General features: G+C 46.4%; 1 protein-coding gene across 3 annotated transcripts in view; it reads right to left on the minus strand.

Annotated features, from left to right (window-relative positions):
• Synpo2 (synaptopodin 2) overlaps positions 1-14,527 on the minus strand; it is a 139,509-nt gene that overhangs the window by 17,203 nt on the left and 107,779 nt on the right. The window contains exon 4 of one of the 3 annotated variants that reach the window (XM_042697602.1): positions 11,130-13,324. The exons of 1 other annotated variant lie outside the window; for it this stretch is intronic. In XM_042697602.1, coding sequence (XP_042553536.1) covers positions 11,130-13,324 — 2,195 coding nt within the window. Of the gene's footprint in view, positions 1-11,127; positions 13,325-14,527 lie in introns of all 3 variants that reach the window. One more of the 3 variants, XM_042697603.1, reaches the window with a different exon arrangement.

Genomic DNA, 14,527 nt, shown 5'->3' on the forward strand with positions numbered 1-14,527 from the left:
GATTTGGAGGGCAGTGCCCCACCCCTCACCCCAGGCCACCCAGTGGTGTCAGGGCCCTAGTGCTTCAGGGCTGCAGAAGTGGGGTGATCTCTCAGGCAATGGGTGGCCCACAGCCCCCCACTTCTGTGAGACAGGCCTAGTAGAGTTCAGCCATCCCCTACTGAAAGCTCACTCGGGATAGCAACTATGAATATCTTTATAAATATCCCATTTATTGACTAGGCTGAGTTTGCAAGCCCTTCCCCATAAGAGTTCCTTTCAATAGCTAAGTATTCCACACAGCACTTTTTTTTTTCTTGTTGTTGGTCCTAAGGTTTGAACTCAGGACCTGGATTGGATACTGTCCCTCAGCTTTTGGGCTTAAGGCTAGCACTCTACCACATGGGCCACAGCTCCACTTCTGGCTTTTTTGTTTTTTTTTGGGGGGGTGCTTAATTGGAGATAAGAGTCTTACAGAATGTGTTGTTCTGCCTCTCCCCTCCCTTCCCCCCCCCCTCCTGTCCTTTGCTAGTTTCAAATGATCCTTGGATCTAACCTTCTGAGTAGGATTATGGGCATGAGCCACTGGCACCCAGCACATACTACACTTTTATAACAGTATCTCTCCACAACTACAATCATTTTTAAAAAATCATTCCGTATCTCTGTCTCATGTTGGTATGCTAAAATCTTTGCTAAATGCACAGCAGGAAACAATTGACAAGCAGTCTGAATACAAAATAAACACAAAGTTTTCATCAAAGGCAAAAAGTGCCAGAACCTGGAGGTTCATTTTACAAATCGAGCTACTCAGGAAGCTGAGATCTACGGATCATTGCTCAAAGCCAGCCAGGGCATAAAAGTGTGGGAGACTTTTATCTCTAATCAGCAAAAAGCCAGAAGTAGAGCTATGGCTCAAGTGACAGTGCACCAGTCCTGAGCAAAAACAGCCAAGCAAGAGAGTGAGGCCCCATGTTCAAGCTCCAGTACTAGCCACACCCTCCCACCACTCCCCCCCCCCAAAATAAAAACCCATAATGGTAGGGGACTGGGAAGATGGCTCAATGGTAGAGTGCTTGCCTTGCATGCATGAGGCCCTGGGTTTGATTCCTCAGCACCACATAAGCAGAAAAAGCCGGAAGTAGTGCTGTGGCTCAAGTGGTAGACGCTAGCCTTGAGCTGAAGAGCTGAGGGACAGCGCCCAGACCCAGAGTTCAGGCATCACAATCGCCCGCCCCTTCTCCCCACCCCCCCACCCCCCAACCACCACACATACACATACACACAAATCCCTACTGGTAAATAAGAAGCAAAGCTGTCTGTAAATTTTCCTGGAGATAGATTTTGATGCTGATACAAGGTTTAAGTGGACAACTGCTTCTGCCTTGGTAGTGGTAAGTCCTTCAAACTGGGATTCATATGAATGAACTTGTTTAATTGTTCATTGGAATTTTTGAAATATTGTCTACCAAGTATATCTCTCTAAGGATATTAATATCTAACATGTGACTAGTACTTTCTGCATGCCAAACGCTGTTGTATACATATAATGTATACCGATTTCTAGAAGCTTCACAGCTTGTGCAAGGTACCTGCTATCTTCAGTCATGGCTGAGGGACTGAGGCACAGAGCAGCTGGAGCATGGGCTTAGTGACTCCCAGGACTGGTCCACACCCCACTCAGCTCTGCTACCTGTGCCTTGAGTTGTTCAGGGCACACTCCACTGTATGTGGAGTTCTTTTTTTTGGCTAGTCGTGGGGCCTGAACTCGGCCTGGGCCCTGTCTCTCAGCTCTTCAGCTCAAGGCTAGCACTCCACCACTACAGCGCCATTTCCAGCCTTTTCTGCTTATGTGGTACTGAGGAATCAAACCCAGGGCCTCATGCATGCAAGGCAAGCACTCTCCCACTGAGCCACCTTTCCAGCCCGTATGTGGAGTTCTTAAATGAACTCTGGGCCTCAGTGGCTCATGCCTGTAATCTTAGCTATTTTGGAGGCTGAAACCTAGGGAACAAGGTTCAAATCCAGCCCAGGCCAAAAAAATAAAAGTCCTTCAGACTCTTAGCTCCATTTAACCAGCAAAAAGCTGAATGTGGATGTATGGCTCAAGTGGTTAGAGTACCAGCCTTGGGTGGAAAAGAAAAACTAAGCAAGAGTATGAAGCCCTGAGTTCAAGCTTGGTACCAACACACACACACACACACACACACACACACACACACACACACACACACACACACACACACACACACACACACACACACACACGGAAAAGAAGTGGTAATCTTTTTCCTGTTGTCATCGTGCCTTTTTCAATTTATAATTTTTAATGTATAAATTTTAGGAAATGTTTTTCTTCATTACTGTTACTTCCATTTGGACATTCTCCCCCACCCCTACTTTTATCTGTAATCTCTCTTTCTCCTTTACCTACCTTAGAAATTCACCCAGTTCTGGTTCTATATGAGTCTACCTAGAAGGGGCAGCTTTTTGAAGTATTTGCTGTATTGCAGTGTTGACACTCATTCAGGGCAAACCAGCAAAATGTCAAATTTCCTTTTCCCATTCACCAAGTTCTAAGCAAGTATGCCGATGGAAACAAAGATGGAAAGCTTTCCTGCATTCTAATATGCTATCTTCGTCTGTCATTGGGCAATACCAAATGCTAGTTTTTTCAGTCAGTTTTTACTGGAGAGTTAATAAAACTCTTTTTTTTTTAATCAATCATGGAGCTTGAACTCAGGGCCTGGGCATTGTCCCTGAGGTCTTCAGCTCCAGGCTAGTGTCCTACCACTTGAGCCACAACACCACTTCCAGTTTTCTGGTGGTTAATTGGAGATAAGAGTCTGCCTGGACTGGCTTTGAATTGGAATCCTCAGATCTCAGCCTCCCGAGTAGCTAGGATTATAGGCATGAGCCACTGGCATTTAGCTTAGTGTAACTCTTGAGTCAGTTCCGAGACATATAAAACTCATCTTCTTGGATGAGCAATTCCTCCACTACAAACAAGTCTTCTTGGGACCTGGAGAGGAAGGTCTATTCCAGGGATCTCACAGTGGATCCTTGGTTGTGAATCAGCCTCACATTAAACCAGATCCTCCTCTTCCCTTTACCTCTTCCTTCTAATCTTAAACGTGGATGATAAAGTACCCATGTCATACTTCAGATATTTTGTGATATCTAAAAGAACTAACATTGATACAGGACTTACCACGGCACCCCATTTATAGTAAGTCCCCTCATTCTCACCCCCTTAGTAGCTGTAGGATGACATATGAAGTTTTGGAATCTCTGCAAACACAATGAGTTTTTGCAATTGAGCTAGAACCTTCACTTTCTCTTTTTTAATACTCTATTAAGCATTCCTCGGGAGATGTTTTCCAAATAACGATGAGGCATAGGTTAAGAGAAAAAAAATACTAGTGGGAAACATGAGGTGCAAAAAACAATCTCCTTTCTGAGAAGTCTTTGACAGAAAAGACTATTGAGGGGTTATCTGCGGGTGGGACACCAGGGGACAGGAAGGGTTCGAGACCCCATGTAGGTTGAGTGTGACGCAGCAGGGAGGTAACTTGCTTGTAGGTATTCTCTGAAACACTACAAACTGGTGACTCCGTTAGCGTTATTCTATTCACAATTATTCGGATTGAGATGCCTTGCGTTAATAGTGGTTCCTTAATAAGCCAATCTCAGTATTGGTGTATTACTTAATAAGAAGAATCCTTGAATTATATTTAGTTGGAATGGCATCCAGCCAAGTGGAGCCCTTTCTTTAGAGACGTTGATTCCACTTTATTTTTCTATAACATGTCCCCTCTCTTGTTCCTAGCCCAGAGATCTTATCTATTCATCTTGAAATCAGCAAATAAAACAATTTGGGGAAAACTCACACAAAATCACTGTCAAAGCTGTCTTTTTTGATTTGTTTAATTAACTTCTAAGACAGATGGTTATTGTTTTCTCAGGGATTGTTTTTCTTATGATAGTCCTTTCTCAGGTCACCCGGGTGATCAAATCTAACTACACAGACTGCCCAAGCAGGTAAACCTGGACTCCACTAACAGGCAGGATCCCAGTGAGACTCGGTAGAAACCAGGTGGCTCCATTGGCCAGCCCAGATTTGACATCAGACAGAGGCCTAAATCTCACCCTAATCCACCAATCACAAGACAGCTGATGGTGGGACACAGGCTTTCACCTGCTTGAGATTAGATACTTTTTCTGTTAGGTGAGAAAAGACCTTTCTTTCTCGAGAATCTACTAGTGAAATGGCAGTGTAATTAGTAAGGAATGCAGGAGGCAGACTGAACTATAACGATCTATTTCTTCCAAATGAGCATTTGGACCTCACAATCCATACAATGGGGACAAGATGTCTTGTATGGACCACTGCTCAGAAGAGATAACCTAAGAAAGATATTCTACTTTATTCTGGGCTAGAAGTTATTTTCAGTATCAGTTATTATTATAGCTGATATAAAAATACTTGACATCCTCCCTGGTACATAGTAAGAGCTCAATTCATAAACTTCTCCTCTCCCCTCCCACCTTTCCTTTGTGCCCCCAGCAGGCTGGATGGCTTCCATAACTTACTTCTCTACTCATCATCCTCAGGTGAGCCAGAATACTTCACTGAGGGTTTGCTGGGGAAATGGGGAAACTACATGTGTCCCCAGTTAAATGTATCTAAGTTAACCAGGCACTGATGGCTCACAACTATAATCCTGACTACTCAGAAAGCTGAGATCTGAGGATCTCAGTTCAAAGCCAGCCTGGGCAAGAAAAATCTGTGAGACCTCTTGTCTCCAATTAACCAGCAAAGGCTGGAAGTGGAGGTGTGGATCAAATGGTAGAGAGCTAGCCAAAACAAACAAAAAACCTCAGGGAAAGTGCCTAGGTATGTGTGTGTGTGTGTCGCACATGCATGTGCACACACTATCAAAGTGATGAAACGTGATGAAAAAAAGTAAAGTGAAACATGGTGCTGTTTTTTTTCTTTTACTTCCAAGAACCCTATTGATTCTTACAATGTGTACCTATCTTCATCTCCAGGGCCAATTATAGTGCTTTGCTTTTGAAATGTATTCATATCAGTGCTACTTCTAGAGGAGCTGAAAGAATAGAAGTTGTAGAATCAGGATTGCCCTAGAGTACTCTAGCAGGTAAAGGAGTGAGGGGCCATGGGAAGCAGCCCTCTGGAGTAATTTGACTGGGGACCTTGAACTTATATTTGAATAATCGTGAAGCTTACCCAAATTAGATAATCAAGTCAAGTCAGGGGCAAAGAAAGATAAATATGAGGACTTTAAATGAAAATGAAGTGAAAAAATAGAAAAATTATTTGTATCAAAAAGAGATTTCACTTAAATTATGGGACTTGTGGAAATCTGACTTCCTCTGTTTATATTGGAGGAGTGCTTTATTAGCTGGCAAACCTTTCAGGAAATAAGAAGGCTGAGCAATGTTTAAGTGTGTGTGTGTTGATCTAACAGAGTCTTGCAATTGCTTTACCACTGAGCTACCTCCTCAGCCTCAGATCTGATTACTTTTAATTAAATTTCTCTTCATTCAGTTAATTCCCTCTGAGTAGTTCTGTAATTTGGGGATAACAAGGGGTAGCTTACTGTACATATATGCACATTCTATTTTTTAAAAAAATCAGTGAGGGAAAGAATGACATTGGTCAATGCATTGCACTCGCAAACTGACAAATTGGAATGAAACCTCTTTGTACAACTACTTCATGATAATCCAAGAAATAAATAAATAAAATCTAAATGAAATAATCTGTGTTCCTGATGGGTCTGACACAAGATTTATCCAGCACATGGTGAATTGTGAGCTTTAATTTCAGTTCTCTTTTGTCAGGACTACAGAAGGATAAACAGAGACTGGCTCCTACTGTTTTTGTCCAGTTTGGGGGCCCAGTGGGAATTTAATAGTCTGATTTATGGTCCGAGGCCAACCCTCATGGAAAGACTTGCTGCCTGGTCAGCACTCTGGAGGGTTACCCAGGCCTCCATCCCCTAGAGCCTATGATATGGGGACATGAGGCCAGAGAAAGGGTAGTGCTTCTGGGAATGCTATGTTAGTTGTTGACGTTGCCATACTTTTCTCACGAACTTTAACAAAAAATATTTTTAAGAAAACATAACCATTTTGCTTTTAGAAGATAATGACCTTGCCCTCCACACTTCCTACCAGAAGCATTTCAAGCCTTTCAGAAAGCTTATCACTTTTGATGCCTATGACTTCAAACCATTTTTCCTGCTGGGCATGAATCCTGTAATCCTTGCTAACTCAAGAGGCTGAGACTTGAGGATCATGGTTCAAAGCCAGCTCAGGCAGAAAAATCTCCAAGAATTGTGTCTCTAATTAATGAGAAATAAAAAAAAAAAAAAAACAGAAGTAGAGGTGTGGCTAAAGTGACAGAACATTAGTCTTGAATAAAAAAACAAGCAAGAGTGCAAGGCCTCTAGTATTGATTTGCATGATCGTGTGTGCACACACTTACACACACACACACATACACACATACCCCTTTCCTGCCTGGTTGGTGGTGACTCATTGAATGGCACCACAGATCTTGAGGACTCATGAAAGCAGAAGTTTGAAGTTTCTTTAATATGTAACTATTTGGAATAATGTAAAGAGATTTTATTTTAAAAAATTCAACTCAGGCACCAAAAGCCACATGGCTTCTTTTACTCTGAAGAGGTTTATGGAGACAGCCACCTGGTCAGTGACTAGCATGGCTGACAGACAGCAGCAGACTAACTCTCAGCTTGCTTAACCTGGTGGCTGCCAGCAGGAAACACAGCTCCTGGGGATGTAAATCCCCCTTTAAATGAGATCATTTATTTCTGACATTTCAGAGCTGACTCTTGTTGCTAGAATGTAAGCTGTGTGGTAATTCCCAGCTGTCCCACAGTGAAAGCAGTCAGCCCTGTCTAGAGGAGTTGAATGACCCTGTGCTTAGGTTAGGAAATGATCTGGAACTTGGATTGGTTTCACTAGGGTTTGTGAGGATTGCTTCTTGCGAAGATTATGTGAAGAGAGCTCATGTGAGATGAGACAGTTGACACTTGTTATCATGAGCAAGCGTACTAGATATATTTTGAAGTATAAAAGTTAACAGGGCGTTGGTGGCTCACACTCATAATTGCTGAGATCTCAGGATCATGGTTCAAAGTCAGCATGGGTAGGAAAAGTCTGTGAGACTCTGATCTCCAATTAACTGACCCCACCCCCGAAGACAGAAGTGGATTTGTGGGCTTAAGTGGTAGAGCACTAGCCTTGAGCACAAAAGCTCAGGGACAAACCCCAGGCCCTGAGTTCAAGCTCCAGAACCAGTGTTTTATATATACATATATACATGTGTGTATGTGTGTGTGTGTGTGTGTGTGTGTCTGTGTGTATGTGTATATACATATATACACACATACATGTATGTATATATATATATACCTATATGTACACACACACACACACACACACACACACACACACACACACACATAAAAGAATGGCTAATGGGTTCTAAGATAACCACTCAAATGTGCGTTGCAGAACACAGTCCTAAAAATGTGTGCTTTATACCACCCATGGAGCTAATCTAAATTCAGAGACTGTCTCTCAAAGTCAGTGATATTTATTATTGAAATATTAGAAATAAAATAGCCAATGTCCTAAGATTAAAAGTGGCATAGCTCAGATTCCCACGGTGACTGACCCTGATTTGATGTGCCCTAGAGCAGAACACTGTTCTGATATTCAATGGCAGAACACTGTTCTGATATTCACAGATCACCTTTATCTTCTAGAATCTTCTGTGTTGTCCCACCTCCTGACAGCACAATACTCTGCCAGGAAGAGAGGATTGAGACATTATTAATGTGTAAAAAACCAAAAAGACAATTTTGCCTAAGGTCCTGCGGTAATTCAGTGAGTGTGATTACCATGCTGGGCCCATCCCAGTGTCTAACAAGCGCATTGGGCTCCTCGTAGTGCTGTGCATGGGGCACCTGAGGTGACGTAGGCATCAGCACGTTACGGCTGACGCCACAAGGGCCTTAGCTACGAGTCAGACTAATAAACAACAAGGGGAGGGGCAAGGTGCTAAAAAACTCAACATAAACTGCCTCCCAGGCTCCACAAGCAACCCAACAACCAAACCCATAGCCTCATCACTACATTCCAGTCAGATAGAGCTGGTACTCTGTCCAGTGAGAAGACATTTCTGTCTCTGGTTCAAATCCTCCTGCCTGCCACACCTATCCTATTGCCATCTAAAAAGTGATTTATAGCTCCTTGGAGGGGTGAAAAGAAGAACAGAAACTTCTTACTCCAGGGAGTTGGTGAACACCTCCATCTCACTTCCTGTATCCCTCAGACAAAGAGAAGGGGGGCAGGGAGAGACATCTGTTGTGGATGTTGCGTGGAGAATTTTTCCCCTTTCCTCTATCGAGTGGGACTCTATGGTCCTTCTGCTACTAACTTCTGGTCAAACTGTAGCTGCTGTACCTTCATGCCAACCACATTTCTTAAACACTCCTGGGATTTCCAAACAGGCCCTGGATGACGAGAACACAGTCATGTTAGTTGTGTCTTTGGTCATCAACTCCAAATAGTGGCTTGGCTAAGACTGCCACCTGTCCATCAGGAAATGCATTTAAAACTATTCTCATTCCTACAAACCACAAACCCTGAGCAACTGGAAATGCCCCTGGCTCATTATCATCCCAGGATGCTTTGGAACCCATGATCTCAAATTGGCTACTATATGTGTGTTCTATGTCTGTCCTCTAACTGATGCCAAGCTTAAATGCTATATTAGGAATGCAAAATTACCCAGGTACTGGTGGCTCATGCTTGTAATCCTAGCTACTTAGGAGGCTGAGATCTGAGGATCACAGTTTGAAACCAGCTTGAGCAGGAAAGTCTGTGAGACTCTTATCACCAATCAACCTCTAAAAAGCTGGAAGTAGAGCTGTGGTTCAAAGTGGTAGGGGATTAGCCTTGAGCACAAAAGCTCAAGGACAGTCCCCAGGCCCTCAGTTCAAGACAAGACCCAGGACCAGCATACACACACACACACACACACACACACACACACACACACACACGGTGCAAAATTATAAAATGGTCTTTCCTGCTTCCATCTAAGTTAAATTTTTTGATTATTCTATTAGTAAACAATGCAAGCACAGTACCTATCAGTCTTCCTTTGCAGGAAACAGGGTGACTTAATGATATGCTGAACTTCTCGTCTTGCATTAATTTTCTGAATTTATATCCCCAAAAGGCAACTACAGGACTAAACTACTGAGTATGATTGTATTAACACCAAACTCAATGGGTGTTCAGACAGAAAAAAGCAAAATACCACTCAGTCCCATTGGCCTTTTGTTGACTGAATTCTCCTTTTATGTGTTATCTTTTAGAAATGTGTAAGTCTGGTAGTTTTGCAATATATGAAGAATTGGATTCTCCTTCCCCGCCCCCCTAAAAAAAGGAAACTGAGGAATGAGAGAAATAGCTTAGGATAGAGTTGTTCTTCTAAGAAGAGTTCTTTTAACAAAAATTTTTACAATGAACAGATAAAGAAGAAAGTAATATTTTAATAGGATAGTGAAAAACATAGCAGATTGACAGTGACAGCAGGAAAAGAGCAGGAATACAGGTATTCGCAGAGGATTAAAGTGGCACCTAACTAGGCAAGTGTTTTTCTAGAGGTCTCTATACATACCTACTGCCTAGAGTAGGTAGCTTTACTTGGAGCCATCATCAGCGCTTTGAGGTTGTCGCAATTAATTCATGTTGAATACTTTCCATGGACGGTCACACTCACTCAGACTTAAAATAGATATGAGAAAGGTCTTCAGGTTTACTTTCAGTAACATTATTCACTTCCTAGCCAGCTGAGTGACGACATGGCGTGTGACCCATCCAAATTCACAAGGTAACCTTGCCTGAATTATTCTGGTCCATCGAATAGAAACACTAGAAGTAAAGGTGCAAGAATAGAATTGCAAGGAACAGCAGGAGAAGCACTCATCAGGAGCCAAAGCAAACACACGGGAAGAAAGTCTGCGAGCTCACTCCAACATGGTGGTAACTGGTTCGGTATCTTCACCCTATGGCATTTGTGCATTTTGACTCAGTTCCTTGCACTTCACTTTTATGTCCTGTTGTCAGGACCCCTTTCATCCCAGCCATGCAATTTCCCAAAGTAAAAGGATAACTGAGTTTGCCTCTCTGAGCACCGCTCCCCCTTTTGATGTTACTTTCTTATGCTGTACCCTACCACTTGCCTCAGCTGCAGAAATCAAACCTTTGCTTTCATTGGCAATTGGAGATGTGCGCACCTATTTCCTGAAGTAACTGGCAAGGGAGAATGAAAAACCCATCTCTAAGGATGATTACCTCTCTTGCCCTAATCTATTTACCTTAAGTGGCTTCTGAAATGAATCAATATATGTAAGAGCATCGGACAAGAAGTTAAATACATAGTAAGTGCTCAGTAATTATCAAGATCCTCTTCATACTAAACTCTATACATTCCCACAGTCCTTAGAATACCTTCTCTATAGTATCAAATAGGCGCCTGAGGTTGAAAGACCCCCATCCTCAATACGTTTCTAATTCTGTGAATACTAGTAAATAAAGATAAAGCATGACTTAAAGGAAATCTAAAAAAAAGGAATCTCAGTCAGTCCGTCACTACATGTTATATTTGCAGTACCTTTGAACCTTTTCACCCTGGGAGTGCAGCTGTTACATTACTACATAAAGGCTGTGTCCTAACAGTTGCTAGCAGTCATCACTGTCTTTCCTGAGGCGAAAGCAAAAATCCTAAACTTCTGGCTTCCTTAATATAATGGTGCGGATCTATGTGGAGAGATGCCCCCAGGTATGTGCAAACTAGAGAAATGTGTTCAAATCAATCTGAGTTGCATTTTTTCTTTGACTCTAAAAAAATAGACTTCTTGGACCCAGATTGGGTGGTGGCCTGTCTGAAATGAAGCTGAGGGATTGCTAGGCACTGGGGGTCAGGAGTGGAGGGCGGGGACACTGCAAACGATTCCTTTCAAAGCAAAGCGAGACACCCGGTGTGGTGATTACTCCTCCACCACCGACGGTTTCCACACCTGAACTGTGACACCACTTTTCTTGGCTGAAAACTTGGGCCTCGGCGCCACGAAATAAGAGGAAGAGGCGGCTTCTTGCTTGGGAGAGGTGGGCAGGCCCGGAGGCCCGGGGGAGGCGCTGGCGGGCGAGGCGGCCTCCGCGAAGCCGGCGGGCGAGGCGGTGTAGGCCGGGACCGAGTACACCGACGAGGCCTGCGCGTTCGTGGGGGAGCCCACGCTCACGGGCCGGGGAGGAAGCGCTTGTCTCATGGCTGGGGCGGCACTGACCTTCACCGGTGACCTCTGGGGAAGGCTCTCTTTGGCATCTGGAGGTTGGAAAGTAAACAAGGACGCATTGAGCTGGTACGGCTGGTGTTTCATGACATCAAGAGTATTGAGGGGTTTCTTGCCCTTCTTCTTGCTCATCTTGGAGGCCTGTGCAGCCGAGGACTGGGACTTGATGGCAGCCAGCGGGTAGGAAGGAGAGTGGATCGGGTTGTAGGCCACCGGCGGGGGCGCCCGCACATTGGAGGAGTATTTCCAGCTGGCTGGGAGGGACGGCGTGGGAGACTGCGCACGCGCCGCGTGGGCCTGCACCGTGTCGGAATCCACCACGTACTTCTCCATGCGCGACTGCCTCTTGGCGAAGAGCTGGGCGCCTTTCCCGCTCATTCCGGGCAGCTCATTGGGTGGCCCCGCGGGGGGCGTCGCCGCGAGCTTGGGTGTGTAATTCTGATTGGCTACTGCGGCTGGCGGGCCTTTGAAGGGACCGGACAGGTTCAGGGCGCTGGCGGGCCGCACGGGAGCGTACGGTTGGGCGATTTTGATGGCGGAGGCCACTGGGCCTGGCGATGGGTTGGACGTGGGAAAGGCAGGAGGAGGTTGGGTCGGAGCCACGGGTCCTGGAGACCAGACTGGAGACATGGGGGTGGCCGGCTGGGAGGCTGGGGGGGACTTGACGGCGGGCTTGGGGGCCACGGGCGGGGGCGTCTTCTGCTTGGCGGAGGCGCCCTGCATGAAGTTGCAGGCCTCGGCGCCCAGGCTGAGGTAGTCCTCCTCGGGCCCGGAGTCGCCCCCGGCCCCGCCGCCCCGTTTGCCCTCGGAATTCTGCAGCAGTGACAAGAGTTCCGGGTTGGGACTGACTTTGGGCTCCTTGAAGGTGAACATGGGCTTCGTGGTGCTCCTCCTCTTGGCCTCCTGCAGGATGCCCGTCCTTTTGGCGGGCACGGCGATCCTCTCATCCCGGGAGGCGATTCGCTCCGACGAGTCGTAAAAGGCGGGTTGGGCCCAGGGTCCCGGCTGGGGCCACGGCGGGGGCTGCGGCGGCGGCGGGCCGGCCACGGGGCTCGAGACAGCCCCGGAGAAGGCCTCGGGCGGCGGCGGGGTGACGGCCGAGTAGGGCGGCGGCGCGGGGAAGAAGTCGGCGCGGGGGCTCGTCGGGCTGCGGGCCGGCACGAAGGGCGCGGCCGGCGGGGCCCCGGCGCCCGGGAAGGGCTTGGCCGTCCTGTTCATCGGGACGGCCCTGGGGGGCTCCGGGAGGCCGGGCGCCGCCGCCACCAAGCCGTTCTGCTGGGGCAGCGGGCCGGCCCCGCGGCCCAGCTGCACGTAGCTGGTGCTCACCGCGCCCCGCACCCGCACCGAGGCCTCGTCCTGCCTCTGGTAGGACGCCACGGTTCTCAGCCCGTCCACCTGCACGGCGGCGGCGTTCGCCTCCCGGCCCGGCCCGGGCCCCGCGCCCTCCTCCTCCTCCTCCTTCTGCGCGGTGATCTGATCCATCCGCTCCCGGCGCTTGGCGAACATGAGGGCCCCCTTGCCCGTGCTGTCGGGTAACAGCTCCATCTTGTCTCCCCGGTGCAGCTTCTTCTCGATGTCCACCAGGCCCGAATCCCAGTCGAAGGTCACCACCTGGGGCCCGTCGTCCTCAGCCTCGGACAGCAGCTCCTCATCCACCTCGGATTCGCTGGCGCCCAGGAATGCCACCTCGCAGGCGTCCTCCCTGTCGCCCTCCTCCTCCTCCTCCTCTTCCTCCCTCCCCAGCTCTCCCGTGCCGTAGCTGACCAGCGTGTATTTCCTGGCCCTCCGCCGGCGCTTCTTAAACATCAACACCCCCTTGGAGTTGGGGTTGGGGGCATCCGTCAGAAGGAGGGCGATGCTTTTGCATTTAGACTTTGCTTCCTTCACCTGCTTCTCGGACAGGCTTTCACTCCTCCGGAGTCCTAGGGGAAGCACAGAAATCGAATTGAGCGGACACATTCAAGGAAGACTCCATGGCAGTCCTACAGTTCATGCCCCTTGGCTTTGAAAAAGCATATGTGAAAAACTGCTTATAATTGAACACTGGATTTTGAAGGAATACAATTTTATTTCCCTTCCTTTCCTCCCTCCTCCCCTTGTTTCCTTCCTTCCTTCCTTCCTTCCTCACTTCCTTCCTTCTTCCCTTCCTTCCTCCCTCCCTCCCTTCCTTCCTCCCTTCCTTCCTCCCTTCCTTCCTTCCTCCCTTTTCTTCCTCCCTCCCTCCCGCCTTCCTTCCTTCCTTCCTTTCTGCCTCTCCCGCTTTCTCCTTTCTTGTTTCTTTTAGTACTGGATATTGAATCTCTGTCTTTGCCCATGCTGAACACAAAACCACTAAGCACTTAAACCCCCTGCCCTATTTCTTTTCGAATCTCTATTTCTATTACATTAAACAATATATAATAACACTTTTTCCACTTATTCATGTGAATACCTTCCATTCTAGGTGCTGATTAGAATGTATTACATTTGTTTTTCTGTGACCTTTTATACTTCAGTGATAAAAATTAAACTAGAAAATGCCAGTTAATAGGATACAAGTTGAGTGGATAAGAACATAATTTAAGAACATTGTATTTTCTGAAAAAAAATCAAGATGTATTTTGAACTTCTGTATTTAAAAAAAATAATGTCAGGCTGGGAAGGTGGCTCAGTGGTACAGTGCTTGCCTTGCATGCATGAGGCCCTGGGTTCGATTCCTCAGCACTACATAAGCAGAAAAAGCCAGAAGTGGCGCTTTGGCTCAAGCAGTAGAACACTAGCCTTGAGCTGAAGAGCTGAGGGACAGCACCCAGGCCCAGAGTTCAGGCCCCACAACCGACAAAAAAAAAAAAATCAGTATTTCATGACTTCTAAGCATCTTAAAAATGAGGGGAGTATGTGGAGCTATGGCTCAAGTGGCAGAGTGCCAGCTGTGAGTGAAAAAGCCAAGTGAGACCCTGAATTCAGTTCCCAGTACCAGTACACAACACACACACACATACACACACACACACACACACACACACACACACACACGAAGAGAGGATATGCCTCAAGGGGAAAAAATTAAAATGTTTAAATATTTTAGTGTAATAAATTTAGCTACTTAGGATTTTTCTTCTTTTATTTCAATTTGGCAACAATCT

The sequence above is a fragment of the Dipodomys spectabilis genome, unplaced genomic scaffold, assembly GCF_019054845.1.
Source record: "Dipodomys spectabilis isolate Male_0828 unplaced genomic scaffold, ASM1905484v1 ptg000225l, whole genome shotgun sequence".
NCBI lineage: Eukaryota > Metazoa > Chordata > Mammalia > Rodentia > Heteromyidae > Dipodomys > Dipodomys spectabilis.